This window comes from Blastocystis sp. subtype 4 (assembly GCF_000743755.1).
Source record: "Blastocystis sp. subtype 4 strain WR1 chromosome Unknown seqid_0297, whole genome shotgun sequence".
Classification (NCBI taxonomy): domain Eukaryota; class Bigyra; order Opalinata; family Blastocystidae; genus Blastocystis; species Blastocystis sp. subtype 4.
Window position 1 is genome coordinate 1 of NW_014569250.1, and position 12,272 is coordinate 12,272.

The window sequence follows — 12,272 nt, forward strand, 5'->3', positions numbered from 1 at the left end:
AGTACGATTGTTGATAGTGATATCATCTTCGTTGTTCATGAAGGAGGAATTGTTGCTAGTGGTACTCATGAAGAGTTATTGAAGTCTTGTGATTTCTATGCTAATCTGGTTAAGGGTCAGTAGTCTGCATTTGTTTGTTTGATCATACTTTTTCCTCCCAAACAATGGATTGTTCTGGGACTTTACATTTGGCCTTCTTTGCAGACTATCTATCATCTTCAAGTGGAGAACGACGGTCAATTCTGGAAAGCAAGTCACCATCCGTAATATCGCGAGGGAAACGATTGCATATCAAGCATGAAACGGAAAATGTTTGTCCTAATTTGGAATCTTACTCTTAGTGTTCCATCGCTGAAATGGGTGACTTCTCAAAGTATCTCTCTAGTCAAGAACAACTACGTGACTATCAGACAGGAGAAGTTCGACAGAATCCAAACTTGTTTGGTAATCCTTACCGGAAAGTGGACAAGAAAAAGAACCCTGGGGTTTGAACGAATTTTAGGACTGATCTGTAGTATATCCCTTCATCTGTCGACGAGTGTTATGATATCCTTTGTTCTTCTTGGTTATTAGTCCTTCACAGTACTTGGTGACGATCACTCCGTCTTCTCGTTCGGAGAGAGTCAACAATTACCTTCCTCCAACCGAAAAGGACATCGTTCAGAGCGTTCCAATCGTGGGAATACTTCGAAAGCTCTTCGAAAGGGGCATCCAATGGAGGAAGAGGTTGAATCCGACCAATTACTAGCAGAAAAGGATAGTCCGAAAGAAGAGAAACACCTTGGATCCTATGTCTGGAAAGGAAGTCGCAAAAGCCTTCTTCTTCACTACTTTGTTCAAGTGTGGTCAAAACTCTGTGATCATGAACGGATTGTGTTTGATGAAAAGTTGGAGAATTCGATTCGGCAAGATCTCAAACCAAAATTGAATGACAATGAAATTAGTCTTATCACCAGATATGTAAAGTTACGCGCTCTTTCTCTTATGTGACATATTACTTGTTTGTTTGATGAACAAGTGTATAGATTCCTTATCAAATACAGAAGATCGAAAGATCCAATGGAAATATACAGGAAAGTTTCTTCAAATTGGTGAGGTGATATACAAGAACCCAGTATCAGGAGCAATTCAAGTAGTAATGATATGAATGAATTATTTGAAGACATACGAATGTATCCGAAGAATTACAAAGACTCAGATTGTTGATGGCAATGATTTGTTCTGTAATTAATCATAGGAGTCCTAATCTTACCTATTTTGAAGGGATCGAAGTACAAGGAGCCACATGTGTTACTGATTCATTGCTATCGTCCTGCCTTTGAAACGTATGTTATGTCATTACCTGCAGGTTTTGTTGGTAAATGAGAGTAATACATAGGGTTAGTGGATCCTGGAGAAACACCACTCGATGCAAGTCTTCGAGAACTGAAAGAGGAAACAGGTTACACTGGTACTCATATGAATGTAAGAATGAAGACACTATTTCATCTGTTAGCTGGACTTGTCGATTCCGTATTATTCGGATCCGTGGAAAAGCAATGAACAGCAAATGTTATACATAGTGGAAGTTGACATGGATCGAAAGGAAAATCAGTGTCCTCAACAACATTTGGAGGAATCAGAGGATATTAAGACTGAAATCATTCCAATATCACAACTATTATCTGTAGTTCATGGTATGAATTTCTAGGTCGATAGACTGTAGAGAATCTGGAAAAGGGTCAACTGGTCTCGTCTCCTTTGTATATGTTGTCAATTACATTGAGTTCACAATCAATATTTGATAAGATTGATCAAGTGTTACCATAGTTGCATTCAAATCCTGTTTGTTAACTCTCAATGATTTCTCTCGTTCCCTATGAGCTTTCCTCAGATAGCAGTGAGTCCGAATCAGAGACAAAGGAGGAGAATGTGGAACTAGTGAAAAAGGAGAATGTTTAATATAATCTAGATGTCTAATACATGTAGACAGAAGAAGAAGTCAAGAAGGAAGGAACTGAGAAAGCTAAGATACTCCCTTCGTTTAGTGAGGCTTTTGGAGATACAGAGATCCCTTCATTCATTAGACGAGCCAGAACGGTAATTGGGTTGTCGTCATGATTAGACATAGGAGAAGGATGATTTTATCCATTATTTCAATCTAAATGAGGCTGAAAAGAAGAAGGAAACGGTCCTTTTGAAAATGAGGATTGATGGGTAGAAGGAGGAGAAGGAATTGCGTGAGAAGAAGGAAAAGGAAAGTGAAGAAAAGGCAAAAAAGGAGAAAGCTGAAAGAGACGAGAAGGAACGTCTCCAGCGTGTGCAAGAAGAGAATGCTCTTCGTGATGAAATGTACAAATGTATTATTGAGTGTTACATCATGAATGTAGTGAAACGTGAAGGAAGGGAGAAGATTAAGGAGAAAATGAAGCGACAACGCTTGAATGGTCAATCAGGTATAGGAGAGGATTTCCGTCGGTGGCGAAGTGATGAAGAGATGGTGATGAGACAGCAATACATGTACCTGTGTTTCGAAACAAAACCGATTCACACTAATCAATCTTCACACTTCCAAACAGCTTATCAATGAAGAAAAACGAAGAGATGAAACCAATCGTACCTGTCAAAATAGAGAACAAAATGGAAAAAATGAGTAAATATCCGACAATCTCAACAATGACAAGTACATTATCCAACCTCACCAAAACACTCAAATAATAAAATGCAAATGCAAATGCATAGATTCCAGAAAATCCAGGAGCAATAAAGCTGATCCACCACCAATTGTAATTCTCAGAGCAAAGGATAGAAAAAATGATGACAATGGCAATCTCAGCAGTTACAATAATAAGAAGAATGAGAGTTATGAAGATAAAACGATAAAGAGAGTATCCCTGTCCCATCCAAAGAGATGAAATAAAGAAGAAGAGTTCAACAAAGACCACTCCAAATGGAACTACACCTCCAATTAACATCAGAGGAAGATTACGAAGGTACCATGGTTGAGGAGGGATCTCACGAGGAATAGCTGAAGTAGCAATAGGAACCGCATAAGGCTCTCGTTTGAGACCTAAGGAAGAACCAAGAAGGAGAAGAGGGAAGGCAAGACAGAGCCAGATAAGGAGAAGTTTGATCAGAGAGATTGGTGAGATAGCTGTGATACTGTGATATGAGGTAGCAACAGTATTCTGAATAAGATAAAGAATAAACAGAATACCTATGGATGAGGAGACAAAGGCAATTATACTAGGAACAAGAGTACCAGAGAGTCTTATACTCCATTTAATATGTTTACCTCCAAATGATGAATATAGCCAGGTTGAATAAAAACCATTCACAAATGAAAGAAGAACAAAGAACAATAGAAGAATATTAATAAAACTCCCTCGATTTTCAGGAGAATAAGTACCAAAATAACCAAGTATTATTGCCAATAATAGCGTTCCCAAAATCTGAAGACCAGATCCCTATTTATCAATTTATCATTCAATCCTCACCACAAGAGAAGAGAGAAGAATCAAACCATGTTGCGGAGGACGAAAGACATCTGCATGGACCATCTTCCATGCACTGTCGTCTCCCTCAACAATATCATCTTTGTCTGTGGGTAACTATTTGTCAATTTATCAAAGAGATGAAAAACACGGTTATACTGAGCATGGTCTTGATAGATAGTACGATGAATAATAAAACCAACCATTCCCTAGATAGAAGTCAATGGTTATGAAGATACAGCAAGGAAAAGAACAATAAGAAAAGAGTTCATTATACTGTACCAATGAATGGTAGATGTCTCTTCTCCAAAACTATTCTTTGTATATCGATCAAATCGATGCTCCCAATCAATATTAGAATGAATCCATTCAACAGAATACGAAAAGATCACATGAACCTTCTATCCATGAATCCAACTATCCAAACATACCCCATCAGTTTCGTGGACTCCTTTTCCACGAATACTCATGGCGGGAACCGTCTTTGTAGAGCACAGAGTTTGAACATCATCCTTTGAGTTATACTGGATACTATAAATGATTCAAAATGAGTAGAAGAACCTTCGAGGAGCAATTTCAAAGCCAACAATCACAAGAGAATTCTCGGCATCCTTTTCATTAACATATATCTTAAAATCCAAATGATTATTGAGGGCATATCCCATTACACTTCCATTACCTACGTGAACAAGCACTCCACCTATAGGGAAGCCATGTTCATAATCTGAGTATTCATCTGACATAGCAACTCGCATGACACCAGAGAGATTATCGATAAGCAGTTCTGCAGTATATTCATTGTCTATGAAATCGACAAACTGAGACACTTGAGATTGGTCATAATCCATTTCAGCAACAACAACACCTAAAGTTGAGAACAAAGGATATCAAACACATTCTTGATCCTGATTCACACTCACATCATAAATAGAGTTTTCAATGTGGTTCGCCGTAATCAGCTCACCAAGAGAAGAAGATTTATGGATTTGTTCCGAAGGCTAGAAGTGACAAGAAGCAAAAGATACAACTTTAGGAAAAGGAAGATGATAATATTCATAAGGAATAAATGTCTTTGATGAATGAAGTCCATTAACTTTGATGTTGAGGATGTCATCTTGCTTGAAAGCATGTTTGGAACCGGATAGGAATCCAGCCTGTGTGATACTGAGTAGAAGCAAGGATGTAAAAACGATGAATCTCATTGTCCTTTGTTTTACATGTATTGGTAGAATTATCCCCGATTTATGGAACTCAGTCAATCCATGTGAAACAAGAACAAGATTCTAGGAATTGCTTTCTCACACACTTGGCATATTATTGGAGTATTATTATCATAGTATGAAAAGAATGAGAAATCATCCAGCTCATAACTTCCAAATAACCTAGTGAATCTTATTGCTGCACAATATAGATCCACTTCAAATGGTCCCAATCTCCTAGAAATTTCTAGAACATTCTGTACTATGTCCAAGAGAGTATCACTTTTATTCTGAAGTAAGCTATCAACGTTTTTTCTTATATCCAATGAACGAAGAGAACCCTCCCATGGATCCGAAAGAGGTTGAGAGTGCTCTGAGCAAGATCGGTAAGGTAGCAGAAGAAATTGGGAAAATGGAATGGAATTATGAGCGATTACTCAATAAGAGAGAGAAACTCTTGTTACAAGCTGTGATTGCATATTGGAAGAGTATTGCTCTAAAAGATGATTACCTATATGATATCAGACTAAACTATAGCACTTATGAATATGATTGTGGCATGTTAAACGAGAATCTCACCAGAGAGCTGTTGAATCTCGATGGCATTACCAGTAATGGAAATGAAGAAATTCGGACAAAGCGGAAGGAACAAGTAAAGAGGATATTGCAGTTGCAAGATGAAACAACTATTCTTCATAAGAGAGCAGCCACACTTTCACTATTTTATCGTTCATTTGTTTCGGCTCCTCGGTATCAAGCCCTTCTGGCTCCTCAGGAACCTGGTTCGCCAATTCCAACTTCGCCTATTGTGGAAGAGCCCCCAGAAGAACCTACCAATCTTCAGGGACGTCCTTCTCTAAAGCGAACAAAATCTGTACATATCATTCCGGTGTTGTCTCCTCAGGAGTTTGAAGAAGCTCGTAGACGTGCAGAGGAAGAGAAGAAGCAAACTGAAATGAGTGCTGAGGAACGAAAGCAGCGGAAGGCAGAGAAACGCCATGCGAAGAAACTTGCAAAGAAGCAAGCAGAGGAGGAAAGGAGAAAGGAAGAGAAGGAGCGAATGGAGAAGCAAAGGAAGGAGGAAGAAATGAAGAGACAGGAAGAGTTACAGAGGAAGGCAGAAGAAGAGGCGAGAAGGAAGGCTGAAGAAGAGAGGAGGAAGGAAGAGGAAGAAATGAAGAGGAAGGAAGAGGAGGAAATCAGGAGGAAGGAAGAGGAAGAAATCAGGAGGCAAGAGGAGGAGGAAATCAGGAGGAAGGAGGAGGAAGCAAGAAAGGCTGAGCTGCAAAGACAGGAAGAAGAGACAAGAAGACAAGAAGAAGCGAAACAACAAGCTATGAAGCGACATATTGAAGTCAAGGACCCTCAAGAGAAGAATAAGGAATCTGATTCAGAGAGTGATATGGAGGAAGAATCTGATTCAGAGAGTACACATCATTTGGAAGTAGATTCATCCAAACCGGAGATCGAAGAAGATGAAGAAGATGAATTGGATTCTCTTCGTAGTGATTACAATCCGAAATATCAGTGGTTGAGACAAGAGAATAAGTTGCATTTGATTCTAATGAATGTGGATTTTGACCAGAAGTCATTACGCTGTATAACACGACCATCGAAACCAACACCCAAAGTGATTATTCAGGGATATCGTATTGAGAAGAGTGATCAATCACTTGGTTATTATGGATTATTTTACAATCCTCATCCTTCATATCGATACATTCCTTTCACTACAGTACTTACACTCCCTGATGTTCCTATTGACATGAAAAAGGCTCCTCGAGCTACTTATTATGATGATCAGAGTATCATGCAAATCACTTACTCCATTCTACCTGAACATATAAGTTCTCCTGAGACTCAGAAGAGTTATAAAAGACCATCTCCACAACCAGCAATGGAAGAAGAAGAACCACCTCGTTATTATGTGAATAATCCTTTGTTCCCTGAGGTACCAATGAGAGATAGGAGATCTCGTATGTGTAATCATGATCCTCGTTATGATGATTATGATTCTGATGGTGAAAGTGGTTATTATAATAGTCCATATTATCGAAATCCTTACAATCCATATCGCCAGAGACGACAACAACAAAGATCTCCTTCTTTTTATCCGTTCTTTGGTAATGGCTATTGGTAATATTGTTTGTTATCAATAAAGAAAGGATTACTCCCTAGAATATACATGTAGTGGTACCAAATCTCTTGCTTTCTTGATTGATTTCTTTATAAAACGTTTCCCTCTGCCTCCACATACTGTCGAACTCTCTATAATTACTTCTGAAATGGAACCTGTCTCTTTGATCGGTTCTACTACTTCGACTTCAGACACACGACGCTTTTTTGATTCAATAGGTTGATTCTTCTCCATTTCCAACTGCTCGAAAAAAGCCTCCACTTCATCAATTGTTTGTGTCGATTCAGGCCGTTTGAGACTAAGCATCACCTTCTTGGGGGTCGTATTGACAGATGTTGGTTTCACCAAACCCGCATCTTCGTTCTGGACGCTAGAACTCATCTGTTGAGTATCTTCAGGAGGTAAAGTTTGATTCATTTCAGCAGAACAACGCTGTACATTCAGATTCACCATTACTCCCAAATCACCTTCAAACAAGATAGAGCGCATCAATTCTTGTTCAGCAAATGGAATCCAACCCTTTCGAACCCATTTCAAGGCTTCAGGAGGGATGATACGATTCATGAACAACGAAGCTGTATCGATTGAGGAAGTATCAGAAATAGAATCATCAGTGAAGATAACTAGCATATGTGTTTGAGGAGACGAATAATTGGGAATGGATTGAATAGAGGCAACATTAATGGTACCTCCTGCTAAAGGAACAATTGCAATATAAGGAGACGAAGAATGAATGAAATGAAAAGTATATCCTTTTAATGACCGTTTTCGGCGCGAATTAGGTAACAAGTCAATATGAGGACACTCTTGTGTTGGCTGAAACCTGAACGATGATTGGAAAACATAATTGATTTACTTTTTATATTCAGGTAGTTTGAGAGTTGAGAGAGACGTAAACATAGTTTCAATGAACAAGGGTGTTACAAGTGGAATGGCGTCAACCAGAGCCTGAAGGATTTTTGGAGTCACTAATGGTGAGAAAATGGAATAGACCAAACCATCAAGATGATCTGAGACTACAAGATAAGAGATAAGACCACTTTGATAGTCAGGAGTATAATGAAATCCTATTTCTCAAAGGATACGAAAGGAATGACCAAGTTGTCGTAGTTTTACTTGAAGGAGTTTCTTTTGAGAGTTGGGAACTCGGGAAAAACAAAATGCATATGGTTCCCAATACAGTCTACTTGTTATTTCAAGCCTTTTGACTACGAATAACTACAAGACTTGCTTAACTGAAGAACTCCTCGATCTTCCTTTTTAGATAATTGGACCACGGTCAGTGCTACAGATTACACATACAAAGAATAATAACGCTTTCCATTCCATGTTGATCCATGTTTTGTTTGCATATCTGATATGGTGATTTTCATCACAGAATGAAGGTTTGTCGGTTCATACTCAGTATCCACCTCCAGGGACACATGTTGGCGGGAGACAGTATTCGTAAGAGTGCGAATTGTTGATGCTGCAGATTACCATACACGAACAACTACCATACTCGAACCTCTTCCAATGATCCATTTCCCACAGAACAACGAATACGTTTCATCTGTAGTTCATTCTATTCCATATGAATCTATACGTGTCTGAAAATCTTCTAGAATCCACATAAATGGTTTCGAAAAAACAAATGACCAATTGTCAAAAGTCACTTAGTTACACATCATTCACATCCCACTTCTCTATAGGCACTTGGTTTCTGTCTATCCTCTTCATCACTTCTTCATAATCCCCCAGGTTGATCGTAACATAAGGTGCATTTGTCCGATGTCGAGCCAAGTATCCGTACGTACTTCTCGTTGTCAGTACGAGCACATCTGCAGAACTTAACAAATAATTCTCCACAAGAGCACACACAAATCCAGGATCACCCTTTTGAATTCTTGCTCGGTTCGTATGAGTCATATCACAAGTAGTTGTGACTACATACTGTGGATGTTTCATCCTGAAGGAATCTCTTACATTTTCTTGATCACTTACAACATACCACATGACAGGCATATTCATCTCTCGTTTCATCTCCGTCAATGATTTCGATGAATCACGATGATGCAAAACTCCCAGAGGACGTCCAGCCTCATAGGCTAATGTGATAGAAGAAGCATAACGATGAAATACCTTGACATCCTTCTCATTCAGGAATCGACCCCATCGCGTTCCCTCACGACTCACCCCTCCTGTGCGCACATGCACACCTATTACATAGCGATGTTCCCAATCCATTTGTTTCTGGAATTCCAGAATCTTGTCTTGGATCCAAGGTCGAGGTACCATCACTTCTCTGTAGAGAAATCGATATACATGATGAGCCATTTCCTGACTACTAAGAAGCGTTTTAGGAAGAATGCCATGATTACCTAACCACTTCTTCTCTTCACGAATTCGAACTAAATGTTGTGTAGTTAAGCAAGTTGAACGCATCACAATGAAACGAGCATCTTCCTTGCCCATACAGACATCAACAGGATCAAAAGGACACTCGTTGGTTTTCTCTACAATCAACGTAGTTGGATCTCTCTCCCACACTAATCATCAATAGTATATATATAAGTACCCTTCTCTTTAATCACTTCATACTGGAAAGGAAGGTAAAAATAGTCCCGAAGTGCATCCCAATCATAAACAAGGAATTTTCGATTTGAACGAAGAGCGATTAAGAGTACCTCAGCGAAAACAGCTAGATTGTTGCCAATTCCCGCAAAGATTGGATAAAACACAATGTACTTTCCAACATCATCTTGATAATTAAAATGATCTTGTTGATACGAAAACCGTTTCAATAACTGAAAACGATCTTGGCTCATACGAATACTTCGAGAAGAATTCGAGATGGGTTCAGGAATGTGTTGTTCCCAACCCTCATTCGATTCACTACAATCAAAATCGGTAATCTTTAGATAAGAGGATCTTGCTACCTGCTCTGCTAATGGAGTATTAATACACGAAGCATCTTGGTTTCTCTCTTCACCATCTGATATACTGTTCTCAGTCCTCATGAGGACTGATTCACTGGCAGAAGTATCTGCTCCTGTTTCTGTCATCTCGTCTCGTAATAAGGTATGTCCATGCATTGCTAAATTATCCTGCTGAGAGACGATACTGTCATTCCAGCTTCTTTTGCGATTATTTATCATAGCTACATTATTACTCCAAGAGGTCTCCCTGTCGCTATAATTTATAGCCTCGTTTTCTGTTCGAGTGCTGACAATATCCATAGAAGCTGCTTTAATTCCATCTTGACTGTTCTTATAGAGTTGAAAATTACTGGTCCCAGTCGTTTCAGAGTTTAAATCAGCAAGAGGTTTCCTCATAATCGATTTTGGAGAAACAGGTACAAGTGTATCAGAAGACTCTGAAGAAAAGAAAATGATCCTTTGTCCATGTAAACCAATCACATCCGATGATATAAAACGCCAATTCACGAAAAAGAGCACAAACATCACAATAAACAACACAATCACTAGAATGATCAACACTCTCCAAAACGGTATATGTTTACGAGAGCCTGATTCACCCATGCTGATTAATTGAACAAACATACCACAATTACACATACTATCGATATTAGTTACTGCAACCGCTCTTCAGTCTCACACAACTAGCACAGTTAAGGATCAGAAGCACAATCGTCACCACCAACATGGCAATGGCTCCAAACAAACTGTAATCCGTGATAACCGTGAAGAGACCGTCTCTGCAGTCTACATAAGTTGCCTCCAGACACTGATCTCCAGTCTTCTCAACGCCTTCATAACCACAACAATTAAGATTGTCCTGAATGCTCTTCCAGGTCTCAGCATACTCTGGTGTTTCGATAATGGTGAGAGTGCTATTGTCGATGAATTCAATAATAGGACTGCTATCTCCCTGACCCTTAATGGTGAAGAAGAGAACAAGGAGCACGATAGTCATAACAATACAGAAGACGCTACAAATGGTAATTACAACTGCATAAACGAAAAGGAAACAACCTCCACAAGCAGCACAGAAACCGAGAATAGAGAAGATAATCAAAGCTACTCCGAAGGCAATTGCCATTCCCAGATACTCCGTGAGTGATGCAAACACTGGCGGGATCTCTTTTCCAACAGAGAGATAGATACCACAGCCAAACACTGCAATACCCAAAATGAGAAGAATAACATTCATACAAATCATACAAGCTGATCCTTCCTTTTTATCCTTAGCCATATTCACTTATTGTAAAGAATTAATGTCAGTGTATTCTTACATGGGTATCCGTTTCACTGCGGAATCCAAAATACAAAATTATGCAGGTTATTTTACATATCTTCATTCGATTTGCGAAGAAAAGACTATCGAGTCTGTCTATTCGGTATCTTCGTTAGAGGATGCAAGCGATATTCAAAGTAAAATGATGTACTCTGTATGAGGGATCAACCATTCATACTCTAGAGTCCTTCTTGAAAGTTCCATTTCGATTCTTTATTCTTCAACAAACACCCAAAATCGTTTGAATATCGTTCACCTGCTTGATTAAATCACCAAGAGTTTGCTTCGTAATCTCCTGACTCTCAAATACTTTATGAGGAAACGACAAAACATGATTCTGGTCAATGACCCAATTAGGCTAGGAGTAAATAATGCAATCAAAAAGAACATGTTGACTGTGAATGTATTGAATTAGGTCATCAGGTGAGTCTGCCCAGTTGATGATTCTCGCAAACTCACCGAGATCCAATTGTCGGTAGGACACCTCGACACAATTCTCAATATCAGCTCTACAATGAAGTCACTCTAGAAGAACCTACCGAATCGAATGCAAGAGATAGACCATCAAATGTGAGAAAATAGGATTTGGGAGTTTGTTCATACACTCATGAATCTTGTTATACCGACCAGTTGTAAGATAACCCTCGATATTCACAGAAAACTGAATTAAGGGACTCTGTAATTCTTCTTCAGTCAATAGTTCCAACTACAGTGAAAACTGACAACAGGAACTCACTTCGGCATGAAACTCAGAGAGCTTGTTAGAAACAAGCATATATAAAAGGTTCAGTGACTTCACCAAGAGTTGACGTTCTCTGTTCGGATCATCGACGCAGAATGTGTTATAGAGTTGAATAAAGTTATCCATTTCATCTTGCATCTTGGAGATTCCAATACATATACAGCTTTCAAAGAATTGGCCTACAGAGTGAGATCCCCAACAGCGAGCATTCCTACACTTTTCATCAACTGGAACATTTGATGTCAAGAGTAGAAGCTGGCATATTAATCAATTTCGTTAACAAGTACTTTCACTTCATTCACAATCTTTCTCACTGCTTCAAAGTCATCTCGACTTCCCGCCTCACTTACGCTCTGGATATAGGAATTTATGGACATAGAGTCAAGAAACAAACAGATTCTAAAAATTGCTTTGTGTTTAATCCTCCACTCTCACACCCACAAGCTTCTGGTAGAGTCCCATAAAACGAAGTTCCTTTCGCCACT

The 12,272-nt window shown here is 39.0% G+C and overlaps 11 protein-coding genes across 11 annotated transcripts; 5 read left to right on the plus strand and 6 right to left on the minus strand.

The window, feature by feature from the left end:
* Positions 1 to 356: 356 nt before the first annotated feature.
* Positions 357 to 990, plus strand: JH06_3977 (hypothetical protein; the record flags this gene model as incomplete). Its single annotated transcript, XM_014670280.1, has 3 exons — positions 357 to 485; positions 516 to 555; positions 584 to 990. 3 exons carry the CDS (start codon positions 357 to 359, stop codon positions 988 to 990), a joined length of 576 nt encoding a protein of 191 aa, XP_014525766.1.
* Positions 991 to 1,009: 19 nt separating this feature from the next.
* On the plus strand, positions 1,010 to 1,542 carry JH06_3978 (ADP-ribose pyrophosphatase; the record flags this gene model as incomplete). The annotated part of the gene is made up of 4 exons (XM_014670281.1): positions 1,010 to 1,132; positions 1,163 to 1,201; positions 1,264 to 1,348; positions 1,379 to 1,542. The coding sequence occupies 4 exons, from the start codon at positions 1,010 to 1,012 to the stop codon at positions 1,540 to 1,542; spliced, it is 411 nt and encodes a 136-aa protein (XP_014525767.1).
* Positions 1,543 to 1,573: 31 nt separating this feature from the next.
* Positions 1,574 to 1,784, plus strand: JH06_3979 (hypothetical protein; the record flags this gene model as incomplete). The annotated part of the gene is made up of 2 exons (XM_014670282.1): positions 1,574 to 1,676; positions 1,699 to 1,784. 2 exons carry the CDS (start codon positions 1,574 to 1,576, stop codon positions 1,782 to 1,784), a joined length of 189 nt encoding a protein of 62 aa, XP_014525768.1.
* Positions 1,785 to 1,839: 55 nt separating this feature from the next.
* JH06_3980 (hypothetical protein) lies at positions 1,840 to 2,569 on the plus strand (the record flags this gene model as incomplete). The annotated part of the gene is made up of 4 exons (XM_014670283.1): positions 1,840 to 1,935; positions 1,969 to 2,079; positions 2,111 to 2,170; positions 2,201 to 2,569. 4 exons carry the CDS (start codon positions 1,840 to 1,842, stop codon positions 2,567 to 2,569), a joined length of 636 nt encoding a protein of 211 aa, XP_014525769.1.
* JH06_3981 (hypothetical protein) lies at positions 2,532 to 4,675 on the minus strand (the record flags this gene model as incomplete). The annotated part of the gene is made up of 9 exons (XM_014670284.1): positions 2,532 to 3,196; positions 3,227 to 3,446; positions 3,477 to 3,590; positions 3,623 to 3,682; positions 3,713 to 3,874; positions 3,905 to 4,004; positions 4,035 to 4,338; positions 4,369 to 4,471; positions 4,499 to 4,675. The coding sequence occupies 9 exons, from the start codon at positions 4,673 to 4,675 to the stop codon at positions 2,532 to 2,534; spliced, it is 1,905 nt and encodes a 634-aa protein (XP_014525770.1).
* A 322-nt stretch (positions 4,676 to 4,997) lies between these two features.
* JH06_3982 (hypothetical protein) lies at positions 4,998 to 6,812 on the plus strand (the record flags this gene model as incomplete). The annotated part of the gene is made up of 1 exon (XM_014670285.1): positions 4,998 to 6,812. One exon carries the CDS (start codon positions 4,998 to 5,000, stop codon positions 6,810 to 6,812), a length of 1,815 nt encoding a protein of 604 aa, XP_014525771.1.
* An 86-nt stretch (positions 6,813 to 6,898) lies between these two features.
* Positions 6,899 to 7,709, minus strand: JH06_3983 (hypothetical protein; the record flags this gene model as incomplete). The annotated part of the gene is given in 3 exon segments (XM_014670286.1): positions 6,899 to 6,940; positions 6,951 to 7,632; positions 7,666 to 7,709. 3 exon segments carry the CDS (start codon positions 7,707 to 7,709, stop codon positions 6,899 to 6,901), a joined length of 768 nt encoding a protein of 255 aa, XP_014525772.1.
* Positions 7,710 to 8,017: 308 nt separating this feature from the next.
* Positions 8,018 to 8,422, minus strand: JH06_3984 (hypothetical protein; the record flags this gene model as incomplete). Its single annotated transcript, XM_014670287.1, has 4 exons — positions 8,018 to 8,094; positions 8,125 to 8,277; positions 8,311 to 8,361; positions 8,395 to 8,422. The coding sequence occupies 4 exons, from the start codon at positions 8,420 to 8,422 to the stop codon at positions 8,018 to 8,020; spliced, it is 309 nt and encodes a 102-aa protein (XP_014525773.1).
* Positions 8,423 to 8,468: 46 nt separating this feature from the next.
* JH06_3985 (hypothetical protein) lies at positions 8,469 to 9,883 on the minus strand (the record flags this gene model as incomplete). Its single annotated transcript, XM_014670288.1, has 2 exons — positions 8,469 to 9,337; positions 9,367 to 9,883. The coding sequence occupies 2 exons, from the start codon at positions 9,881 to 9,883 to the stop codon at positions 8,469 to 8,471; spliced, it is 1,386 nt and encodes a 461-aa protein (XP_014525774.1).
* Positions 9,884 to 10,376: 493 nt separating this feature from the next.
* Positions 10,377 to 11,003, minus strand: JH06_3986 (hypothetical protein; the record flags this gene model as incomplete). The annotated part of the gene is made up of 1 exon (XM_014670289.1): positions 10,377 to 11,003. One exon carries the CDS (start codon positions 11,001 to 11,003, stop codon positions 10,377 to 10,379), a length of 627 nt encoding a protein of 208 aa, XP_014525775.1.
* Positions 11,004 to 11,265: 262 nt separating this feature from the next.
* JH06_3987 (26S proteasome regulatory subunit) lies at positions 11,266 to 11,820 on the minus strand (the record flags this gene model as incomplete). The annotated part of the gene is made up of 4 exons (XM_014670290.1): positions 11,266 to 11,403; positions 11,434 to 11,554; positions 11,585 to 11,751; positions 11,782 to 11,820. 4 exons carry the CDS (start codon positions 11,818 to 11,820, stop codon positions 11,266 to 11,268), a joined length of 465 nt encoding a protein of 154 aa, XP_014525776.1.
* Positions 11,821 to 12,272: the final 452 nt, after the last annotated feature.